The 21,075-nt window shown below is 37.9% G+C and overlaps 4 protein-coding genes across 6 annotated transcripts; 3 read left to right on the top strand and 1 right to left on the bottom strand.

Moving 5' to 3' along the window:
- The first annotated feature begins 1,080 nt into the window (after positions 1 to 1,080).
- LOC106292362 (MADS-box protein AGL24) lies at positions 1,081 to 4,373 on the top strand. Of its 2 annotated transcripts, none has more exons than XM_013727963.1 (9): positions 1,081 to 1,270; positions 1,500 to 1,719; positions 2,546 to 2,627; positions 2,881 to 2,942; positions 3,466 to 3,565; positions 3,684 to 3,725; positions 3,814 to 3,855; positions 3,938 to 4,074; positions 4,164 to 4,373. In XM_013727963.1, exons 2-9 carry the CDS (start codon positions 1,538 to 1,540, stop codon positions 4,180 to 4,182), a joined length of 666 nt encoding a protein of 221 aa, XP_013583417.1. In that variant the 5' UTR covers positions 1,081 to 1,270; positions 1,500 to 1,537; the 3' UTR covers positions 4,183 to 4,373. The 2 variants fall into 2 exon arrangements, with proteins under 2 accessions (XP_013583417.1, XP_013583411.1); XM_013727957.1 differs by having other exon boundaries at positions 1,105 to 1,270; positions 2,878 to 2,942.
- Positions 4,374 to 8,586: 4,213 nt separating this feature from the next.
- Positions 8,587 to 11,165, top strand: LOC106314411 (uncharacterized protein At1g04910). Its single transcript, XM_013752305.1, has 8 exons — positions 8,587 to 9,011; positions 9,111 to 9,173; positions 9,286 to 9,367; positions 9,454 to 9,524; positions 9,604 to 9,692; positions 9,761 to 9,964; positions 10,069 to 10,339; positions 10,413 to 11,165. Exons 1-8 carry the CDS (start codon positions 8,874 to 8,876, stop codon positions 11,049 to 11,051), a joined length of 1,557 nt encoding a protein of 518 aa, XP_013607759.1. The 5' UTR covers positions 8,587 to 8,873; the 3' UTR covers positions 11,052 to 11,165.
- An 826-nt stretch (positions 11,166 to 11,991) lies between these two features.
- LOC106316212 (NADPH--cytochrome P450 reductase 1-like) lies at positions 11,992 to 16,231 on the top strand. Of its 2 annotated transcripts, none has more exons than XR_001264772.1 (17): positions 11,992 to 12,485; positions 12,670 to 12,729; positions 12,827 to 12,903; positions 12,992 to 13,049; positions 13,144 to 13,227; positions 13,317 to 13,353; positions 13,536 to 13,605; positions 13,772 to 13,963; positions 14,052 to 14,141; positions 14,359 to 14,584; positions 14,679 to 14,762; positions 14,844 to 14,995; positions 15,087 to 15,183; positions 15,277 to 15,497; positions 15,580 to 15,702; positions 15,783 to 15,896; positions 16,007 to 16,231. XR_001264772.1 is itself a non-coding variant. In XM_013754086.1 (17 exons), exons 1-17 carry the CDS (start codon positions 12,171 to 12,173, stop codon positions 16,085 to 16,087), a joined length of 2,088 nt encoding a protein of 695 aa, XP_013609540.1. In that variant the 5' UTR covers positions 11,993 to 12,170; the 3' UTR covers positions 16,088 to 16,231. The 2 variants fall into 2 exon arrangements, 1 of the variants encoding a protein (XP_013609540.1); XM_013754086.1 differs by having other exon boundaries at positions 11,993 to 12,485; positions 15,270 to 15,497.
- Positions 16,232 to 16,547: 316 nt separating this feature from the next.
- LOC106325163 (NADPH--cytochrome P450 reductase 1-like) lies at positions 16,548 to 20,635 on the bottom strand. The gene is made up of 17 exons (XM_013763191.1): positions 20,210 to 20,635; positions 20,022 to 20,081; positions 19,848 to 19,924; positions 19,710 to 19,767; positions 19,507 to 19,590; positions 19,384 to 19,420; positions 19,108 to 19,177; positions 18,770 to 18,961; positions 18,590 to 18,682; positions 18,248 to 18,473; positions 18,076 to 18,159; positions 17,838 to 17,989; positions 17,642 to 17,738; positions 17,337 to 17,564; positions 17,132 to 17,254; positions 16,926 to 17,039; positions 16,548 to 16,810 (listed from the first exon to the last, which is right to left on the bottom strand). The coding sequence occupies exons 1-17, from the start codon at positions 20,519 to 20,521 to the stop codon at positions 16,730 to 16,732; spliced, it is 2,088 nt and encodes a 695-aa protein (XP_013618645.1). The 5' UTR covers positions 20,522 to 20,635; the 3' UTR covers positions 16,548 to 16,729.
- Between the last annotated feature and the right edge of the window lie 440 nt (positions 20,636 to 21,075).

The raw sequence follows: 21,075 nt of genomic DNA, 5'->3' as shown, positions 1-21,075 counted from the left end.
TAAAACAAAAAACATAGCAAATTGATTACTCGATTCGTACAGTAAAACAAATAAGGCTTTTGCTGCAAAGTCGAAGCTAGCAACCAGATTCTCGCTTACACAAGCTTATCACATGATTCCAATATGAAGCACAATCAAAATTAAAGCCACAAAGAGATCATAGTTACAGAAGATATAGAGTCGTTGAGTGAGAATATGTTAAGCTTCTATTGTTCATCGTAACGTCTTAGGCATCAAAACTAATCTACACACGCGAATCAAATCAAGAACAATATGGAAACCTAGTGGAGAATGATAACATGAACATACAAAGCCATGATCTATCGAACGCGATTCTAGCTATCACATGAACACAGATCGCAGGAATCAAACAAAAACTTAAAAATATCTTCAGAAAAATATGATATAGCAAACACGAACAGATGTCGTCGTCGTTGCGATCACATCAAAGATCGCCTGTCAACGGAGAAGAAGAAACGAGAGAGAAAACGAGCTTACCAGAATGAAAGAGTCAATCACGTTGAAGAAGACGGTTCGAGAGGAGAAACGATCGTAACTGCAGAGATCTACGAACGGCTAAGAAGGTGGGGGAAAGCGAAAGAATCAAATGAATCAGACGAGGAAATCAAACACTCTCGGGAGTGATTGAGATTGGAGGAGATTACCAAGAAGAAGATCGAGATCAGAAGGGAGAGAGAAGATGGAGCGATTGAGATTGGAGGAGGAAGAGAAAAGTTGATTTTGAGAAGTCGACGATGAAGGAGAGAGACATAAAATAGATTATCCAATACCAAAGAGACACGTAAAGGGTTTTTACCAGCTGTAAAAATACCACATTAAACACCGATTCTGTGTTTTTATCTCTTTTTCATTTTTTTTTTTGAATTTTGTTTGGAACCCCGTTTTAGAGCTGCCGATGGATGTGCACTGAAACACAAATTAAGTTTACGTGTGTTAGATGTTTTATTGATTGGTGTTCAAAAAAAAAAGATATTTTAATGATTTTTAATCTAGGAAACTGATGGAAAGCAAAACGTATGGTCCATTAATAAGTGAACCACTGTTTAGCTAAAAAAAAGCAGACTCATCTTACCAATCTCGAACACACAACACACAGTCACCATCTCTCTCTTTATTTCACACGCATACATTTAGGGAATCAGAAGCATATAAACAAAAGAAAGGAAAAAAACCTTTTTTATCTTCACAAGTTAAGAAAGTGTGTGCTGGGTTGTAAAACATAATCCAAGATCCTCTCACTCAAAGAAAGGTAACAGTTGTGAATCTGTTTCTTCTAATCCTTAAGCAGATCTCTGGATGCATTAATTCATCTAGTCTTGTTATTTCTTTTACTTCTATGCGTAATTTCTGGATCTGATCTTTCTCTCTCTCTTCTGTCCATCTAGGGTTTCTTGAGAATATTATTTAAACCCTCTTTAGCTAATAGTCACACTTCGTTTCCTTTCTTTGTTTCTTGGTCTAAATGTTGCTATGGGTAGGGGAGATTCAAAATCTATAGTGAAGAAGATTGGGTACAATGACGAGAGAGAAGATAAGGATAAAGAAGATAGATAACCTAACAGCGAGACAAGTTACTTTCTCTAAGAGAAGAAGGGGAATCATCAAGAAAGCCAATGAACTTTCGATTCTTTGCGATGCTGATGTTGCTCTCATCATCTTCTCTGCTACTGGAAAGCTCTTCGAATTCTCTAGCTCAAGGTATGTGTACTTTCATTTTATAAAATTTCTATCATTTCTCTTTTCAATCTTTGGTTTGAGAGATGATAATATTGTTAAGATATGTAATTATATGAGACTTTTAGTTATTTTTTACTCTCTAAAATAATTTATTCTTGGGCTCGGAGAAATCATATACGTAGTTAGCTGCGTGTCACGGCATAATTTGATAATATATATTGAAGCAGTAAAAATAAAAGATTCTGACGACCTAACATAATTGTACTTGCTCTTATCCCTTTCTTCCAATAAGAATATAAGAATTATGTTTACTATGACCTTACTCATCCTGTAATTACGTTAATATGTAACATAATGAAAACATAACTACATAATTAAGTATAGGTTATTTACTTTTCTTAACCATTTTCATTTAGACATATGATAACTTTTCTATAATCTAAAAGGGGAGAGTATAATATTTTTTTTGTAACTGTGCTAAGTTATGCAAGCAAGTGTATATATATGGATACATGGTACTTACCACAATTAGAATGGACTTCTTTTTCTCTTTCTCTTACTTTATTTTGTATTACAAAAGTCTTTGACAGTCACTTTTGGTTTGATTGTGGATTAAGTATTAATCACTCGTTTATTTATTGTGATAAGCATATATTACCATAACTCTAATGGAGTCATCCAATAAATATCATCTGCACATGTTTGACTTGATACTTTTGATTTCTTTCTTCTTTTTGGTAACTAAAAAAAGGGTTCCAGTGTATTCTTTAGATTATTAATTTAATAAATTGCATATATGGACGAAGGAAAGCTTTATGAAAGATGGATTGTTTGTTGATACGTGTAGTATGAGAGACATCTTGGGAAGGTATAATCTTCATGCAAGTAACATCAACAAAATGATGGGTCCACCTTCTCCGTATCACCAGGTATTCTCATTATCACTCACTCTCTTCTATAGTTATTTTATCAAACCCTTGTCTTGTCTCTATATTATCCGCTAATCTTCACTTTTTATGCGAGATTGTTTGAATTGTTTGGTGTAAGTCCACATATAGAGACATGAAGTTACAAAGTTAACTAGCTAGCATCAATGCAGCATTAATCTTGAAGCATGTAATTACGTACTTGGTTCAACATATCAGTTACAGAACCTGAAAATGTTGACTTTGCATCTAGCAGCTAGAGAATTGTAACCTCTCCCGACTAAGTAAGGAAGTCGAAGACAAAACCAAGCAGCTCAGGTATGGCTTCATCTATATGCTATGCTGATAAACAAATCTTTCATGATAAATTATTTTTTATGTTTTGAAGACAATGTATGAATGTTGCTTATATGTTTTAGAATCTATTCATCTAAGAAAAAGAAGCTATTTCATTTCATGGGTAGTTTTTTCGATGTCTTATTTATCAGGTTGTAAAAATTATTTCTAAAGCTTAAAAGAGTTTAGTAGTTTTCAAATATGACCCATAATTCTCCTTTTATCAAACTTTATATCGCTATAACATCTAGTATTAGTTTACATAGCTGGTATTGCGTGAGTTCAATACAAAACTTCAAAGCTATGTACCTTACTAGTTGAGGCGTTCGTGGATATTATACGACGTTAGCTTGGTTTCTTCTTAATCTATGTGAGATTTTTTTCAATATCCATATTAGTAGTATTGTATGCTTAATGTGTGCGATGTGGGTTTAAGAGCTTCGTTATAAACTTGAAAATGTATATAAAAATGTGATTTTCATGTGGTACTCTAATGTAATCCTAGACAAATGAGAGGGGAAGATCTTGAAGGATTGAACTTAGAAGAGTTGCAGCGGCTGGAGAAATCGCTTGAATGTGGACTTAGTCGTGTGTCTGAAAAGAAGGTTCATTACTAAATCATAGACTAATAACAAGCACATTTTTGTAACGTGACATATAGTAACTATAAGCTGTATAAATATATAAAAATGTAACATTGTTGTTGTTGTTTTTGTTAACTAGGGCGAATGTGTGATGAGCCAGATATCTTCACTTGAGAAACGGGTAATAAGTACAATTTGTGTTATGGATAACATAATGATTAAGCCTACATGTAAGTATGCATATTAATAAGTGAGGTAAACACACGCAGGGATCAGAGTTGGTGGATGAGAATAGAAGACTGAGGGAGCAAGTATGGCTCTTGTACCTTCATAGAAACAATTCCATATTTATAGTATTAGTATTCTGATTCATTATAATAATACAAATATTAGCTAGTGACGTTGGAAATGGCTAAAACGATGGCGTTAAAGGAGGCTGTGGAGACAGAGTCGGCGACCACAAATGTGTCAAGCTATGACAGTGGAGCTCCCATTGAAGATGACTTCTCAGATACTTCCCTTAAGCTTGGGTATAATTAACTAATTCAGTGGAGATATACATTCAGTGTGTGGAATATGTCGATGTTACTTATTGTGTTGGTTTCTTTTATTTTGTTAGGCTTCCATCTTGGGAATGAATCGGAGAAAGAAGAGTGCAGCAGAGTTGACTTGGATGAGACATGAAACAAACTGATCCGAGTCGTCATTTTTCACTTTCTTTCCTTTCATAAGTGTTGAACAAAATTCAGATGTGAAGAATGAAATTCTCATTGCATTGTGGAGACCGTGATAGCAAGCGTATCACATCGTGTTACTGTTTCTCTTTCTTTTCTAAAACTATTTTGCAAAGAAAAATCAATGGGCCTGATATTGTCTTTTAATTGATTATTTATCTTTAGCAGCCATCTATTTTGCTTGATTAGTAGCTCATCAACTAGCATGTCTTGTTAGTGTTGCCCTAGCTCGATGTTTTACACTCCATGATCTTCTAAGAATGCTTTTTTTTTTTTTTTGATAAATCCTATCGGATGGTCCGGTCGCCCTCGGGAGGAATGCACTTAATGCTACATAGTTGACTGACTACCACACTGCATTACCCGAGTTTATAATATCTTCCGACTAATGCCAAGAGGTGAACCGATTATCTGTTACGATCCACCATGTAAACCAACAAGACTGACCAAGTGATGATAATATAGTTTATAGGGAGAATCGAACTCATGACTGATTTGGGTGCACACCGAGCTCCAAGAGACCACCAGTTGGTTAAGAAAGATTTTTTCTTTTTTTTTAAAAATTTTTTTTATCTCTTATTCTTGTTGCAAATGTAATATGCATCGGATCAACAAAGAGAGGCGAACAACACTTACATGGAGTGTCTTGTGCTTTAGCCTCAACGAGGATTAACATGTGTTTCTTAAATTTGTTTATAAACGTCCGTTTGCAACAAACACCATTATGCTATTGTTGATGGTATACTTTGGCAATGTTTTATGAAGGTTGGTGTATTATTATTGTATTGATAAAGAAAAGGTTTAATATAGGGCAATTTTCTCAAATAAGTTTTTTGTCACAAAAATAGACCTCGAAAAAACAAAATGACCAAAATAGATTTTTTTATTTTGAAAATTTTAATATTTTTTTTTGTATTTAAATTTGAAATCATACCCCAAAACCCCACCTTTTAACCCTAAACCCTAAATCATAAACCCTAAACTCTAAATCTTAAACCCAAAAACACACTCCTTAATAAAATATTTTTGTCATTTTGATATTTATGGGCTATATTTGTGACAAAAAACTTTTTTAGTGCTATCCTATGAAATTTATCTTTAAAAATATACTTTCGGGCTAATTATAAATTTTTTTTTTAAAGAAACCACCTTGTGTGAAAATCTGTCTTTTTCTTTTGAAATACTTGTGAAAATTTGTCTAACCCATTCAAGTCAATGCCAAGGCCACTTAGAGCATCTTTAACCATAACAACTCTATTGGGTGCTTAAACATTTTTTTAGTATTAAATGGATGTTAAACATTTTTTTAAGCAACTTTTAATATTCTGACCTCCAATAGAAGTTGCTTATTTTGGGGTGTTTAAAAAAATTATTAAACATTATTTTATATAAGATTAAATCTATTTATTATATAAAACATATTTAATCATAACATTTAGAACATTCATTTTAAAATAAAAACATAAAAACAAAGATTAGTACAATAATCGACAATAATTTGAAAGAAACATCCGAGCTCAATTGTTGTCCTCGTCACGTCCAAATTTACTCCACAAATGTTCAACCAAATCAGCTTTCAGTTGTTCATGCATTTGTCTATCACGAATTCTAGTTCGAACACCCATCATATTGGCGATATTTGAAGGGATATCTGTTGAATATTTGAGATCCACATGTGAGCTTCCGTTGTCTTCTGCTTGTTGGAACTCGGAAAGATTAAATTGCGTGTATCCATCTCGTTCGTCTTCAACTATCATATTATGGAGTATGATACATGATCTCATAATCTTTCCAATTTTGACTTTATCCCAAAAAAGTGCTGAATTTTTAACGATGGCAAACCGAGCTTGCAAGACTCCAAAAGCACGTTCGACATCTTTTCGGACAGCTTCCTGGTGTTGAGCAAATAAAACTGCTTTCGGCCCTTGTGGTAGCGAAATAGATTGGATAAAAGTTGCCCATTTCGGATAAATACCATCGGTGAGATAGTAAGCCAAGTGATACTCTCTTCCATTGACAAAGTAAGTGACTTGCGGAGCTTGACCATTTATTATGTCATCAAAAACAGGTGAGCGATCAAGAACATTTATATCATTTAAGGTACGTGGAGGTCCAAAAAATGCATGCCAAATCCAGAGATCATATGAAGCAACCGTCCGTGACACAAGCATAATAGGGCTTCTTCGTCTCTGATTATTTCACTCCCATTGCTCCTGAAAGTAACAAGAATATGAAACATAAGAACATTAACAAGAAACACAAGAACAGAACAAGTACATGAACACACAAACAAGAACATTCTCATTACTTAAACAGAACAAGTACATGAAACAGATAACAAACACATGACACCAGCATGAAACAGATAACAAACATATGACACTAGCAGAGAAGAGCTTCTTCTTTACACTAACTGGAGAACAACTCATTGATGAGTTTCTTCTTTAGCGTTTCTTCATAGTCAGGGAGTGGCTCTGTTCTAGCAAGTAGACGGACAAATAGACCTATCTTTGAGAGTTTTTCTCTCCTAGACAAATCCTCTTGCTTATACGACCAAACCCGCTCAAACTCCTCTCGCCCCTTCCCCTCTTCCATTGGCTTCTTAGCACTACGCTTGGCAGCCTTAACACCAGGGGGCCGATCAACCGTTTCACCAGCCACCCCCTCAGTTGCGCGAGATGTTGAGGATTGAGCCCCGTCCTCTCCTTTTCTCTTTTTTTGAGGTTCTTTGTGTAGATAGATCACACCACTTCTGGTCATGGCGAAGCTCCTTCCACGCATGTTCCAGAGTGAATTTTTTTTTATAGTTGTTCAAGAAGATAAGGTGAGCTTGTTTGAGAATATCATTCTCATTTTGGCCTGAGGTTTTCTGTCTTGTTGCGGCTTCATAAGATCCACAGAACTTGGACACAAGATCATTGATCTTATGCCACCTATTCTTGCAGTGCAATGGCTCTCTTTTTTCCAGGCCTGCAAGCTTCGGACTAGCAGCAAAGTAGTCGGCTACTCTCTTCCAGAAGGCCCCAGACTTTTGCTCGGTCCCAACAACCGCATCTTTGCTGGTGTTAAGCCAAGCGCTGATGAGGACCTCATCATCTGTTTGCGACCAAGACCTGCGTTCTTTACGCTGCAGTGGACTGTCTTGCTAAGTTTGAATCTTCTGTGTCTTGCGTGCCAAATAAAGGAATGGGAGAAGATTTTTAAACCTATGCCACTATCTTGTTGACTTTGGAGAAGATCAACAAAATTTAAATTCAAAAATGGATTAGAATCCATTTTTGAATATGTCTTACGTATTAGAAAAGAGAGATGGAAGATAAGAGAGATGGAAGATAAGAGAGATAGATAGATGGAAGAGATGAAGTTAAACGCATTCATTTAAATAGAGAATATAAAGATAAACGCATTCATCACTCACACAACCAATATTCTAGCTAACCATCACTTCTATTTATCACACAACCATATCTGTCGCCACCGATACACCAAATCGACGAGACAGAACAAAGGCTTCGTCTCCACCGAGAGAGGGCTCCATCACCAGCAATACACCTAACCAACATATAACAAACACAAAATAGCCTATCAGAACAATAAGATTCAAAATCTAAACACATGCAAAATCGAAGAACACAAGAGACGCTTACCTTTCTATTTGAGGAGAGCCAGCGTCGCGAGAGTTTCGTCCCCGTCGAGGAGAACCACCATCGAGATCGTCGACGCCGAGCCACCGAGGGAGACGACGATAGCAGAGCCACCGAGACGATTACGATTCGCCTTTCGGGAGAGAGGATTCGAGAGAGAATTCGAGAGAGAGAGAGAGAGAGAACCAAGTTTGATTTGTTTCACGCGTAACCGAGGCTTCCCCTCCCCTCTCTTGACACGTGCACACTAAGCGGCGTTGTTTCACGGGCTTAATTAAGCGTCGTGTTTTCTATATATATATTTTTTTAATTAAAATTAACCCTAAACAATGGCCTAAGCACCTGCGATAATGGTGGTCTTAGGTTTTAGATCATGCAAAATTGCAATTTGACACCCAAAGGATCGTTGATCAAAAAAAAAAAAAAAAAAAAAGGATTGTTCTTGTCTATTATCGACAGATATTTATTTTATTGGTTTTCTTTGTTTGTACTACCAACTATGCTTGGTTTGCTCTAATTTCACTCGTTCTGTATATATTTACGTGGTTTCATCCATCATAAACATTCATGAGATAAAATAGTCTCGTATGTGGGGTCCCTACTTTCTTTCTATTTATTTATTTATTTATTCATTTTTGTTTTTGCTTGGAATTGTATTGCACTGGTGTTTTTTTCTTCTCACAGGAAAGAGACTCAAAACTCCAGAGATCGAATACACTTGTGTGTGTCTACCTCCACCTCCGCTAGTTACAGGTATCAACTCCTCTGTCTTCGTATCCTGAGATTTGGATCGCTCTTCCTAGATCTTCCCTCCAATACTCTCACCAGAATTTCGGATCAAACGTAAGCTCTGGATGAAGGCAAAGCCACACTGAAAAGTTTGCTCCTTTACTCGATCGTCGCTGAGTTCTCGACGTAATTGTCTCCATTGTTGTCGAATCAATTCTCCAAATGAAGCAACTTCAGCCATTACACAGCCTTAACCAGACGCAGAGGATAGCTCTCGCTGGGGTTCTCGCCCTCCTCCTCCCGATCTTCTCCCCCAATCTCTTCCGCCCTCTTGGTCGCGCCTCTCCTTCTCTCTTCTCCGTCAGTCTCATCTCTCTCTCTCTCTTTATCTCCGACGATTCAATTAGTATCTTTCAACATGTCTTCGATTTCATACAGACTTTGAATTGTATTTGGTAGGAATGGAATGCTCCAAGGCCTAGACATCTGCGCTTACTCGAAGGTGCTCTTCATCGACAAATTGTTAGTGGTTTTGCTCTCATGTTCTGTTTTTTTTTTTATTACTGTATCAAAGGTCTTTGCTTTGTTCCTTTTGGCTGAACCTTATTGTGTTCTCACTCGAACCAATGTGTAGTCGATCAGACAACAGGTGGAGTTATGGTCTCCCTTGCCAGATCAATCTTGGAAGCCTTGCACTCAATCTTTTACAGGATCTCGTTAGCTTTCTTCTTCTTCTTTCATCGTTTATTGCGTTTGGCACATAGTAACAATTTGGATCTGATGGAATTGTCACTCTTTACAGCCTTGCCTGAGAAGTCTCAAGGGTTTCTTCAGGTGTTCCTCGACGGTGGACTTAATCAACAAAGAATGGGGGTTAGTAGAATCTGCTTTGTTTATAACGCTGAGACATTATATCAACTTTACAGACTTCTCTTTCGATTTGTTACTGCAGATATGTGATGCGGTTGCTGTTGCCAAGATACTGAACGTCACGCTTGTGATTCCACGCCTTGAAGTTAATCCTGTTTGGCAAGATTCAAGGTAACTCTTCTATCCTACTTAACTTGCTGGCTCCTAAGTGATTCGTGCTGTGACCATTTCTTTTGCAGTTCGTTCGCAGATATATTCGATGTGGATCATTTTGTAACTGTCCTTAAAGACGAGGTCCGGATCGTCAGAGAGCTTCCTACACAATACGCTTGGAGCACGCGTGATTACTACGCAACAGGCATTCGAGCTACTAGGATCAAGACTGCCCCTACTCATGCCTCAGCAGAGTGGTATGTTGAAAACGTCTTGCCTGTTATCCAGAGGTTTGTGTCTCTTCTTAACTCTAACTGATCTTTTCACATTAATCATCACTACACTGTTACTATTATGAATCATCCGCTCTCTCCTTTTTTCTTCTTTCTGACAGTTATGGCATCGCTGCTGTTGCCCCATTCTCTCACCGTTTGGCGTTTGACAATGTTCCTGAAAGTATACAACGGTTACGCTGTAAAGTGAACTTTGAAGCATTGAACTTTGTTCCTCGCATTCGTGAGCTAGGAGATGCTCTTGTGCATCGACTCAGAAACCCTCCTTCCACCTCTAAAACATCAGGTGATACGGATCCAACAGAGAGAGTAAACACCATTGCAAAATCTGGAGCTGGAAAGTTCGTCGTGCTTCATCTTCGCTTCGATAAAGTCAGTGTGATCTTCATCATTTTCTTAGATTAGTTTCTAGTTGTGACATAGCTTGATCTCTTTCTTCCCCTAGGATATGGCTGCTCATTCAGGATGTGACTTTGGAGGCGGCAAGGCGGAGAAACTAGCGCTGGCGAAATACCGCCAAGTGATCTGGCAAGGAAGGGTGTTAAACTCACAGTTCACAGACGAAGAGCTAAGAAACAAAGGGCGTTGTCCATTAACACCCGAAGAGATTGGTCTCCTTCTTTCAGCGTTGGGTTTCACCAACAACACCCGTCTCTACCTAGCTTCCCACCAGGTCTACGGAGGAGAAGCGAGAATCTCCACCCTGCGTAAACTCTTCCCGGTGTTGGAAAACAAGAAAAGCCTAGCCTCTGCGGAGGAGCTAGCTGAGGTAGAAGGGAAAGCTTCTTTGATGGCTGCAGTGGATTACTACGTGAGCATGAAGAGTGATATTTTCATCTCTGCATCTCCAGGGAATATGCACAACGCATTGCTGGCGCATAGAGCTTACTTGAACTTGAAGACCATAAACCCGAATATGATACTGTTGGGACAGGTTTTGGTGAACAAGAGCTTAGGGTGGTCTGAGTTTGAAGGAGCAGTTGTGAATGGGCACAAGAACAGGCAAGGCCAGCTTCGTTTGCGGAAGCAGAAACAGTCTATTTACACTTATCCAGCTCCTGATTGTATGTGCAAAGCAGCTTAAGCTGTTAACTTTTTCTGTTCCATATAATTTTTATCATTGTTCTAGACGCTTTCTAGGGGACTACAAAACTAGCTGCCAAGCCAATTATTCAAGTCTAAGGGTATCATTGGTTTCCCCGCCACCACTCACAAAAAAGACAGCTTTTGCGGTTGTTGGCGTTTTGCAACAATCATTCAAACCGTTCTAAACTTTAAAAATTCAAAAGCTGATTCCAACTAGCGTCTGCGGTTGCTTGATGATAATTTTTTTTTAAAACAATATAAATAAAAATAAAAATATTCAATAAAAATTTTAAATTGAAATTATAAAAATAATAAAATATATCTATTATATTTTAATTAATATTATAAATTTTAAAAATAAAAATATTTTCTATAATTTAAAAAAATTTAAAACTATAAATTTCTAAATAATATTTTTATATTTATTACCATATTATGATTTTTGATATTTTTATAATTATATAAAATGTAAATATTGTTAATTTATTATTTAATCGCTGCTGCATTTGGTAACCAGTCATAAGCCTATGCGTTAGTAAAAATATAAAACAAAAAATTAGATAAATTTTATACTAACATTATTCTCTAGTTTAACAGATTTAAACTAAACTAGATTACTTTAAATTAAATTTAACCATTAAACTGATTTAACATGGTTTAAGTCGATATGAATCGTATAAATTAGATTCTAAAAAATTATTTCGATTAAGATCGATTTGTTGTTTGTTACAAAAAAAAAAAAAAAAAAAAGATCAATTTGTTGCCATATAAACCGATCTTGATACGCATTCAACTTTATAACGAAGGTGGTCTTTTATGGAAAAATATATCTTTTTAAATTACATAAAGATGGAATCGATGTAACTAAAAGTTTTCGATGTTACTTTGTTGACAATGTAATAAAGAAGAAGAAAAAGAAAAACAAAAGTGGGAGATTCAAAGTCATAAAACGTAAGGAAAAGACAAGGACCCACTCAGATTCAACTCTCAACCTGTAAACTCAATTATCTGTCTTCCTTCTCCTACCGTCTCCCTCTTCGATCTCTCCCGAGTCTTCCGTCCTTTGGAGAGAGAGAAAAGATCCAATCTTTCTCAAAGTCAGACGAAGAAGAAGAAGATGAGTTCTGCTCTGTATGCTTCCGGTGTGTTTAAGGAGGTCAAGTCAATCTTGGGAGCCTTTCTCGGCGACTCGGTGTCTGACGACGTTGTTCTCGTGATTGCAACCACGTCTTTGGCACTTGTAGTTGGGTTCGTGGTGTTGGTATGGAAGAAAACGACGTCGGATCAGAGCCAGGAGCTGAAGCCTTTGGTGATCCCAAAGTCTCTGATGGCTAAGGACGAGGACGAGGAGGATGTGGATTTGGGATCTGGCAAGGAGAGAGTCTCTATCTTCTTTGGTACTCAGACTGGAACCGCTGAAGGATTTGCGAAGGTATTGTGTAACTATTTGCTAAAAAAGTGTTGATTTTTTATGATTCTGTTGACTTATTAGTAGCTCTTGATGTTGGATGTGGCTTAGGGTTTAACTAGAACTTCTCACAATTGCTCTATTTGATTCGTTATTGTGATTCAAAGGTTTGGTCTTTATGAGAACATTTTCATTTTCTGTTTCATAGGCATTAGCAGAAGAAATCAAAGCGAGATATGAAAAAGCTGCAGTCAAAGTCATTGACTTGGTATGATTTACTTACATTATTATTCTATTCACTTCATGCGAGACTGCTATCACTTGGATTTGACTTTCTTACTTTGCTGTTTTATGGTTTTGATTAGGATGACTATGCTGCTGATGACGATCAATATGAAGAGAAGTTGAACAAGGAGACTTTGTCATTCTTTTGTGTTGCTACGTAAGACATATTCCAATCTGATGATGATATCTTTTGCTATTTCCCCTTCAAGTGTTTGCTGGATTTATTTATTTGGTAACTTGTTTAGTTATGGAGATGGAGAGCCTACTGACAATGCTGCTAGATTTTACAAATGGTTTACAGAGGTTTGTAGCCTCAGTGCAATCAAATCAAAAGTATTATTCTCCTCTGATTTCTTAGGCTTCAACAAATGAACTACTCTGTGTTTCATGTCTCTAGGGAACTGAAGGGGATATAAGGCTTCAGCAACTAACATATGGTGTGTTTGCTCTTGGTAATCGCCAATATGAACATTTTAATAAGGTACCGTGGTTAAAAAGATGTGCCTGCTTCTAGCTTATTATCGATTTTCTTCCGGCCTTCACTAATAATAAAATGATTTCTTGGAACAGATTGGGATAGTTCTTGATGAAGAGCTCTCTAAGAAAGGTACATGTGTATGTTTACATAGTTTTGCAACTCTTATCTAATGCTAGATATTGAAAAGACACTGAAGGACATATTACTGTGATGTTTACCTATGATGATAATGATACTGAATGTTTTCTCTTTTTTTCCGTCTCTTTGGTGCATGAGGGAAAACGTAATTGTTGTCGTCATATTCAATGCAGGTGCAAAGCGTCTTATTGAAGTTGGTCTAGGAGATGATGATCAGAGCATTGAGGATGATTTTAATGCCTGGTTTGTTTCTGTTCCTTTGTCTTACGTTTGCTACTTTGGAAGACTTTCTCTAGTCTTCTACCCCATTACTGTAAAAAGGGAAGCTTTAGAGTTTGCTTGAGTAAATGTGTTTGTAGTGAGAGATTATTTGACCTCTACGCTGTACAATTCATTCGTTTTTTTGCAGGAAAGAATCGCTATGGCCTGAGCTAGACAAGCTCCTCAGAGACGAGGATGACACAAGTGTGGCAACTCCATATACAGCTGCTATTCCTGAGTATCGGGTGATGATTCATGATCCTAGTTTTATATCTGAGAAATCAGTGGACTCGAGTGTTGCCAACGGAAATTCTGCTATTGACATTCATCATCCTCGCAGGTATATGAAGATCCGTGTAATATAATATACTGGATCAATGTTCTACACTTTTGGTTGCGTATTAACATTTGCTCCGTATTCGGAACAGAGTTAATGTTGCTGTCCAGAGGGAACTTCACACACCTGAATCCGATCGGTCTTGTATTCATCTCGAGTTCGACATATGCACTAGTATCACGTAAGTATCTAACTCTGAGCTGTAGTTATTGTCTCCTACCCTTGGATTAGTTACAAGGCAGCACAGTTATCTTGGCTTGCATAGACTTTTTGTTTCCACGTATGATTATGCTATAGATTGAATATTTTGACCCTTTAGTCAACAGCAGATCGTCATCATGAAGATTATAAAATTACACCCGTGTATAGTAAAAATTAATGGCATCTTCTCTGTGCAGATATGAAACAGGAGACCATGTAGGAGTATATGCTGAGAATCATGCTGAAATAGTTGAAGAAGCTGGAAAATTGCTTGGCCACTCTCTTGATTTAGTGTTTTCCATACATGCTGATAAGGAAGATGGTTCACCATTGGGAAGCTCGTTGCCACCTCCCTTCCCTGGTCCATGCACACTTGGTACTGCTTTGGCGAAATACGCAGACCTTTTGAACCCTCCTCGAAAGGTTAACTTCTGTTTGCTTTGAGATCAGATTTTTCTGATGGTTTTGGTTTCTGCTTGTTCCCAATAATTAAACTTGTTTACTTTTGGGATTTCAGTCTGCGCTAGTTGCCTTGGCGGCCTATGCCACTGAACCAAGCGAAGCCAAGAAGCTTAAACATTTGACATCACCTGATGGAAAGGTTCTGAGTCACTGGTGTATCTTGTTCTAGGGTTTTAAAGTTTTCTTGAGTTAACATCCTTGGGGGGTCTTTTGGCTTTAGGATGAATACTCACAATGGATTGTTGCAAGCCAGAGAAGTCTTTTAGAGGTTATGGCTGCATTTCCATCTGCTAAACCCCCACTTGGTGTGTTTTTTGCTGCAATAGCTCCTCGTCTACAACCTCGTTACTATTCCATCTCATCCTCGCCTAGGTGATTATTTATATTTGAGATACTAATTGTTAGCATAAGAAAAATAGAGTCTCCGTCATTCAAAGTCCCTCTCTTTATTTTTCTAATACAGGTTGGCTCCAAACAGAGTTCATGTTACATGCGCACTAGTCTATGGTCCCACTCCTACTGGTAGAATCCACAAGGGGTTGTGTTCTACGTGGATGAAGGTAATCCTCACCTTCATTTGTTCACTATCTTTAAGTTCGCTTTATGTTGTTTTGTTTTTGTTTTTAATAGCTTTTGAAAAACTCAGAATGCAGTTGCTGCGGAGAAAAGTCGTGAGTGTAGTGGAGCCCCAATCTTTATTCGAGCATCTAATTTCAAGTTACCGTCCAACCCTTCAACTCCCATTGTTATGGTGGGACCTGGGACTGGCCTGGCTCCTTTTAGAGGATTTCTGCAAGAGAGGATGGCACTGAAAGAAGATGGAGTAGAGCTAGGTCCATCTTTGCTCTTCTTTGGGTGTAGAAATAGGCGAATGGTGAGACTTGTTAGTTGTTTGCACCTTTTCCATTTGCAGTGTCATCAGCATGTTGACCTGCTGCTATATGTATGACTTGCAGGACTTTATTTACGAGGATGAACTCAATAACTTTGTTGATAAAGGCGTAATCTCTGAGCTCATTGTGGCGTTCTCTCGTGAGGGAGCACAGAAGGAGTATGTTCAACATAAGATAGTAGAGAAGGTAAGCATCAACATCAGGCTTTGGAAAAAGAGAAATGTATTATAATGTCATTTCTCATTTGCATTTCATTTTGTATTCAGGCAGCACAAGTTTGGAATCTAATAAAGGAAGAAGGATATCTCTATGTTTGCGGTGATGCTAAGGGCATGGCCAGAGATGTCCACCGGACTCTACATACCATTGTTCAAGAGCAGGTAATGAATAAGCATTGTGAAACAAGTAGTAGAATTTGGGTTTTCTCTTGTTTTGCTTTGGTTGAATCCCTTGGAAGACTGATACCGACTATATTTTTATAAATTTACAGGAAGGTGTGAGTTCCTCGGAGGCTGAGGCTATAGTTAAGAAACTTCAAACTGAAGGAAGGTACCTCAGAGATGTCTGGTGATTGATGATGTTTAATTTGGGATGCTCTACCTTTTTTTCAAAGATTTCTTGGTAGGAATGCTGTTTTTACCATTTAGATATTTATTTGTTTATTTTCCTCCTTCTGTCTCATTTTCTTGCTTAATATATAGCCAAAGATTAAAGATTTGTCAAAAGTGTCTTTGTATGGAACAAAAGTAATAACGGATGAAAGACTATACAGTCCAATAAATCTGGAGTGTGGAAAAACTCCATGATATTTTAGTATCCTCTGAGTCTTCACTTTGTTCGGCTGATTTAAGCCTTTAGATGTACAATCTTCTCTCACTAATGCATGTCTTGCGGTAGTACATTCATTCGAACCCTTTCAGAATAGCCAGGTATGCCTCAATTAGAAGTAGAATACAAGAAATAAGCTGATCAGTCAATGTCTCATTTATGAACTGGTTTTTGAAAATTTCAGTTCCAACTTTCAACTATGACTATGAAATTTCGCATTTGCCTTTATAATATAGTTTATTGTGATTCTTTTTTCCAAGTGTTGTTTATGAGAGAGAGAGAGAGAGAAGAAAATAAACAAATAACTACCTAAATGGTAAAAACAGCCTTCCTACCAAGAAAGCTAAAAAAAGAAGGGGAGAATCCCAAACTATAACATCATCCATCACCAGACATCTCTGAGGTATCTTCCTTCAGTTTGCAGTTTCTTAACTATAGCCTCTGCCTCTGACGAACTCACACCTTCCTGGAAATTTTGTAAGATAAAAATACAGTTGGTACCAATCTTCCAAGTGTTTCAACTCAAACGAACAAAGAGAAAACCCAAATTCTACCACTGGTTCCACAATGTTCATTCATACCTGCTCCTGAACAATGGTATGTAGAGTCCTGTGGACATCTCTCGCCATGCCCTTAGCATCACCACATACGTAGAGATATCCTTCTTCCTTTATTAGATTCCAAAACTGTGCTGCCTGAACACAAGATGAAAATGCAAATGTATGAGAATACTTTACATTCCTCTTTTCCCAAAGCCTGATGCTGATGCATTACCGTATATGCTTACCGTCTCTATTATCTTATGTTGAACATACTCCTTCTGTGCTCCCTCACGAGAGAATGCCACGATGAGCTCAGAGATTACGCCTTGATCAACAAAGTTATTGAGTTCATCCTCGTAAATAAAGTCCTGCAAGTCATACATATAGCAGCAGGTCAACATGCGGTGGCACAGCAAATGAAGAAGGTGCATTGATTGTAACAAATCTCACCATTCGCCTATTTCTACACCCAAAGAAGAGCAAAGATGGACCTAGCTCTACTCCATCTTCTTTCAGTGCCATCCTCTCTTGCAGAAACCCTCTAAAAGGAGCCAGGCCAGTCCCAGGTCCCACCATAACGATGGGAGTTGAGGGGTTGGACGGTAACTTGAAATTAGATGCTCGAATAAAGATTGGTGCTCCACTACATTCACGACTTTTCTCCGCAGGAACTGCATTCTGAGTTTTACAAAAGCTATTTAAAACAAAAACAAAAAGAGAGCTAAAAGATAGTAGAAAAATGAAGGTGTATTGACCTTCATCCACGTAGAACACAACCCCTTGTGGATTCTACCAGTAGGAGTGGGACCATAGACTAGTGCGCATGTAACATGAACTCTATTTGGCGCCAACCTGTATTAGAAAAATAAAGAGAGAGACTTTGGATGACGGAGAAGCTCAAGACTAGTTTTCCTTCTGCGAACAACTGGTATCTCAAAAAGAAATAATCACCTCGGCGAGGATGAGATGGAGTAGTAACGAGGTTGTAGACGAGGAGCTATTGCAGCAAAGAACACACCTAGTGGAGGTTTTGCAGATGGAAATGCAGACATCACCTCTAAAAGACTTCTCTGGCTTGCTGCAATCCATTGTGAGTATTCTTTCTAGAGCCAAAAAAAAAAACTAAAGATGTTAACTCATAAAAACTTTTAAAAAGTTAAAACAATTAGATACATCAATGATTTAGAACCTTTCCATCAGGTGATGTCAGATGCTTAAGCTTCTTGGCTTCATTTGGTTCAGTGGCATAGGTTGCCAACGCAACTAACGCAGACTGAACCCAAAAGTAAACAAGTTTAATAATTGGGAACAAGCAGAAGCCAAAACCACCGATGCTGATCTCAAAATGAAGAGAAGTTAACCTTTCGAGGAGGGGTCAAAAGGTCTGCGTATTTTGCCAAAGCAGTACCAAGTGTACATGGACCAGGGAAGGGAGGCGGCAACGAGCTTCCCAATGGTGAACCATCTTCCTTATCAGCATGTATGGAAAACACTAAATCAAGAGAGTGGCCAAGCAATTTTGCAGCTTCTTCAACTATTTCAGCATGATTCTCAGCATAGACTCCTACATGGTCTCCTGTTTCATATCTGCAAAGAAATGCCATTAGTTTTTACTATACACGGGTGAAAATATGATAGGGTCTTCACGACGATCTGCTGTTAACTGTCATGCCTTGTAACTAATCCAAGGGTAGGAAGCTTACGTAATACCAGTGCCAGATATGTCAAATTCGAGATGAATACAAGACCGATCAGATTCTGGTGTGTGAAGCTCCCTCTGCACAGCAACATCAGCTCTGTTTCCAATAAGAAACAAACTTTAGAATGCAACCTAAAAATTTTAACACCGTATTCCAGTATGTATAACACGGATCTTCATATACCTGCAGGGATGATGAATGTCAATCGCAGCATTTCCGTTGGCAAGATTCGAGTCCATTGATTTCTCAGATATAAAACTAGGATCATGAATCACCAGCCCGTATTCAGGAATAGCAGCTTTATATGGAGTTACCACACTTGTATCCTCCTCGCCTCTGAGGAGCTTGTCCAGCTCAGGCCATAACGATTCTTTCCTGCAAAAGAAGAATGAATTATACGCGCAGATGTCAAATAATCTCCCAAGAAAACACAAAATAATAAATCCAACTCTAAAGCTTCCCTTTCTACACTAATGGGGGTATCAAAGTAGCAAACGTAAGACAAGGAATCAGAAACAAACCAGGCATTAAAATCATCCTCAATGCTCTGATCATCATCTCCTAGACCAACCTCAATAAGACGCTTTGCACCTGCATTGAATGTGACAACAACAGTTACATTTTCCCTCAAGAACCAAAGAGACTATAAAGTAAGCATCCAAGTTACCAGACACGAAAAGAGAAAATATCCAGTATAATCATCCTAAGTAAACATCAGAGTACTATATCTCCTACGGTGTCTTTCCAATATCTAGCATTGGATACGAGTTGTAATCTATGTAAACATGCTCATGTACCTTTCTTAGAGAGCTCTTCATCAAGAACTATCCCGATCTGTTCCAAGAAATCAAAATAGCCAATATTTAAGGCCGGAAGAAAATCCATAAGCTAGAAGAAGACACATTTTCTTACCACAGTACCTTATTAAAGTGTTCATATTGGCGATTACCAAGAGCAAACACACCATATGTTAATTGTTGAAGCCTCGTATCCCCTTCATTTCCCTGGATCCATGAAACACAAAGTATTGAGGAACAAACCTTTTGTGAAAAAATCATATTAAATTTGAAGAAAATGAAATTCCGATTTGATTTGTGGCATTGAGGCTACTGAGTATACTGACCTCTGTAAACCATTTGTAAAATCTGGCAGCATTGTCAGTAGGCTCTCCATCTCCATAACTAAACACGTTATTAAAAGAAATGAATCCATCAAGGGCATATGGAAAAAGAGGTCACAATCGGATTGGAATAAGTCTTACGTAGCAACACAAAAGAATGACAAAGTCTCCTTCTTCAACTTGTCTTCATATTGGTCGTCATCGGCAGCATAGTCATCCTAATCAAAACGATGGTAAAGGAAGAAAATCAAATCAAATGATTAAAACTAGCCTCTACCAGGAAGTGAGCAGAATCATAGTGTAAGTAAATCATACCAAGTCAATAACTTTGACTGCAGCTTTTTCATATTTCACTTTGATTTCTTCTGCTAATGCCTATGAAAATTAATGAAAATGACCCAACTCATAAAGACCAAAACTTTGAGTCACAATATCAACTTCAACAATGTAACTTCCAGAATCATAACAAAGCATATAGCTTTTTTAGGCATAAGACACACTACCTTAGCAAACCCCTCAGCGTTTCCAGTCTGCGTACCAAAGAAGATAGAGACTCTACTCTTCCCGGATCCCAAATCCACGTCATCGTCCTTAGCCATAATAAGAGACTTGGGGACCATCAAAGACTTCACTTCCCTCCCCTGATCCGACGTCGTTTTCTTCCATAACAATGCAGCAAACCCAACAGCCAGCGCCAAAGACGTGGTTGCAATCACAAGAACAACGTCGTCAGAGACGGGAGTGTCGAGGGACATCCCCAAAACAGACTTGAGCTGCTTAGCCAAAGCAGAAGAAGCATCGAATGTAGATGTCATGTGTTTTGGGTAATTGATCTTCCCCGTCACTCTTGTCTCTCCTCTCCAGAGCTGGAGAGAGCAGAGAGCAGAGAGCAGAATTAGTTTTACTTTTACGTGTGGGAAGTTGAATCTGAGAGAGACGCCTTTGGTCTTTTCTCAAAGGACTTTTATTGAATCTCCCAAAACTCTCTCTTTTCTTTCTTTTGTTGTTGACATTTTTGTTTTGGACTTTTTCAAACCTTTTTAAAAAAGTCACGTGAGAAAGAAAATAAACATTTTCGTCCAACTCCAACGACTCCATGAATTTTGGCTCCTTAATGTTTTCATTTCACCTTTTTCTTGGGGATAATTTGCAATTAACAAAAAAAAAAAAAGAATTGTAAAACTCTAGATGTCTGTGAAAAGCCATCTTCGTGGTCTGACTAAGGGGTCATTAATGCTTCTACATCAGGAGGTCTGAATTTCAATTCCCGGAAAAAGCGGAATTATGCAAATTAAGAGAGAAAAAAACTTACAAGAGATCTGCAGCATGGGGCAAGGAGTACCGTCAAGAGTGGATCCCATAGGGCGGC

Source organism: Brassica oleracea, chromosome C1 (assembly GCF_000695525.1).
Source record: "Brassica oleracea var. oleracea cultivar TO1000 chromosome C1, BOL, whole genome shotgun sequence".
In the NCBI taxonomy this organism is placed as follows: domain Eukaryota; kingdom Viridiplantae; phylum Streptophyta; class Magnoliopsida; order Brassicales; family Brassicaceae; genus Brassica; species Brassica oleracea.
This window is presented reverse-complemented; position numbering and strand designations above follow the sequence as displayed.

Bases quoted from the DNA above. Each gene is read 5' to 3' on its own strand.
- LOC106314411 (XM_013752305.1), top strand. From the start codon at position 8,874: ATGAAGCAACTTCAGCCATTACACAGCCTTAACCAGACGCAGAGGATA. The intron at 9,693-9,760 runs GTAACTCTTCTA...TTTCTTTTGCAG, and splicing joins CCTGTTTGGCAAGATTCAAG to TTCGTTCGCAGATATATTCG. The intron at 10,340-10,412 runs GTCAGTGTGATC...TTCTTCCCCTAG, and splicing joins TTCATCTTCGCTTCGATAAA to GATATGGCTGCTCATTCAGG.
- LOC106316212 (XM_013754086.1), top strand. From the start codon at position 12,171: ATGAGTTCTGCTCTGTATGCTTCCGGTGTGTTTAAGGAGGTCAAGTCA. The intron at 14,996-15,086 runs GTGATTATTTAT...TTTCTAATACAG, and splicing joins TCCATCTCATCCTCGCCTAG to GTTGGCTCCAAACAGAGTTC. The intron at 15,498-15,579 runs GTGAGACTTGTT...TATGACTTGCAG, and splicing joins GGTGTAGAAATAGGCGAATG to GACTTTATTTACGAGGATGA.
- LOC106292362 (XM_013727957.1), top strand. From the start codon at position 1,538: ATGACGAGAGAGAAGATAAGGATAAAGAAGATAGATAACCTAACAGCG. The intron at 2,943-3,465 runs GTATGGCTTCAT...ATGTAATCCTAG, and splicing joins GACAAAACCAAGCAGCTCAG to ACAAATGAGAGGGGAAGATC. The intron at 3,566-3,683 runs GTTCATTACTAA...TTTGTTAACTAG, and splicing joins GTCGTGTGTCTGAAAAGAAG to GGCGAATGTGTGATGAGCCA.
- LOC106325163 (XM_013763191.1), bottom strand. From the start codon at position 20,521: ATGACATCTACATTCGATGCTTCTTCTGCTTTGGCTAAGCAGCTCAAG. The intron at 17,990-18,075 runs GTTCTAAATCAT...TTTTGGCTCTAG, and splicing joins TGACATCACCTGATGGAAAG to AAAGAATACTCACAATGGAT. The intron at 17,565-17,641 runs GTCAATACACCT...TGTAAAACTCAG, and splicing joins TGTGTTCTACGTGGATGAAG to AATGCAGTTCCTGCGGAGAA.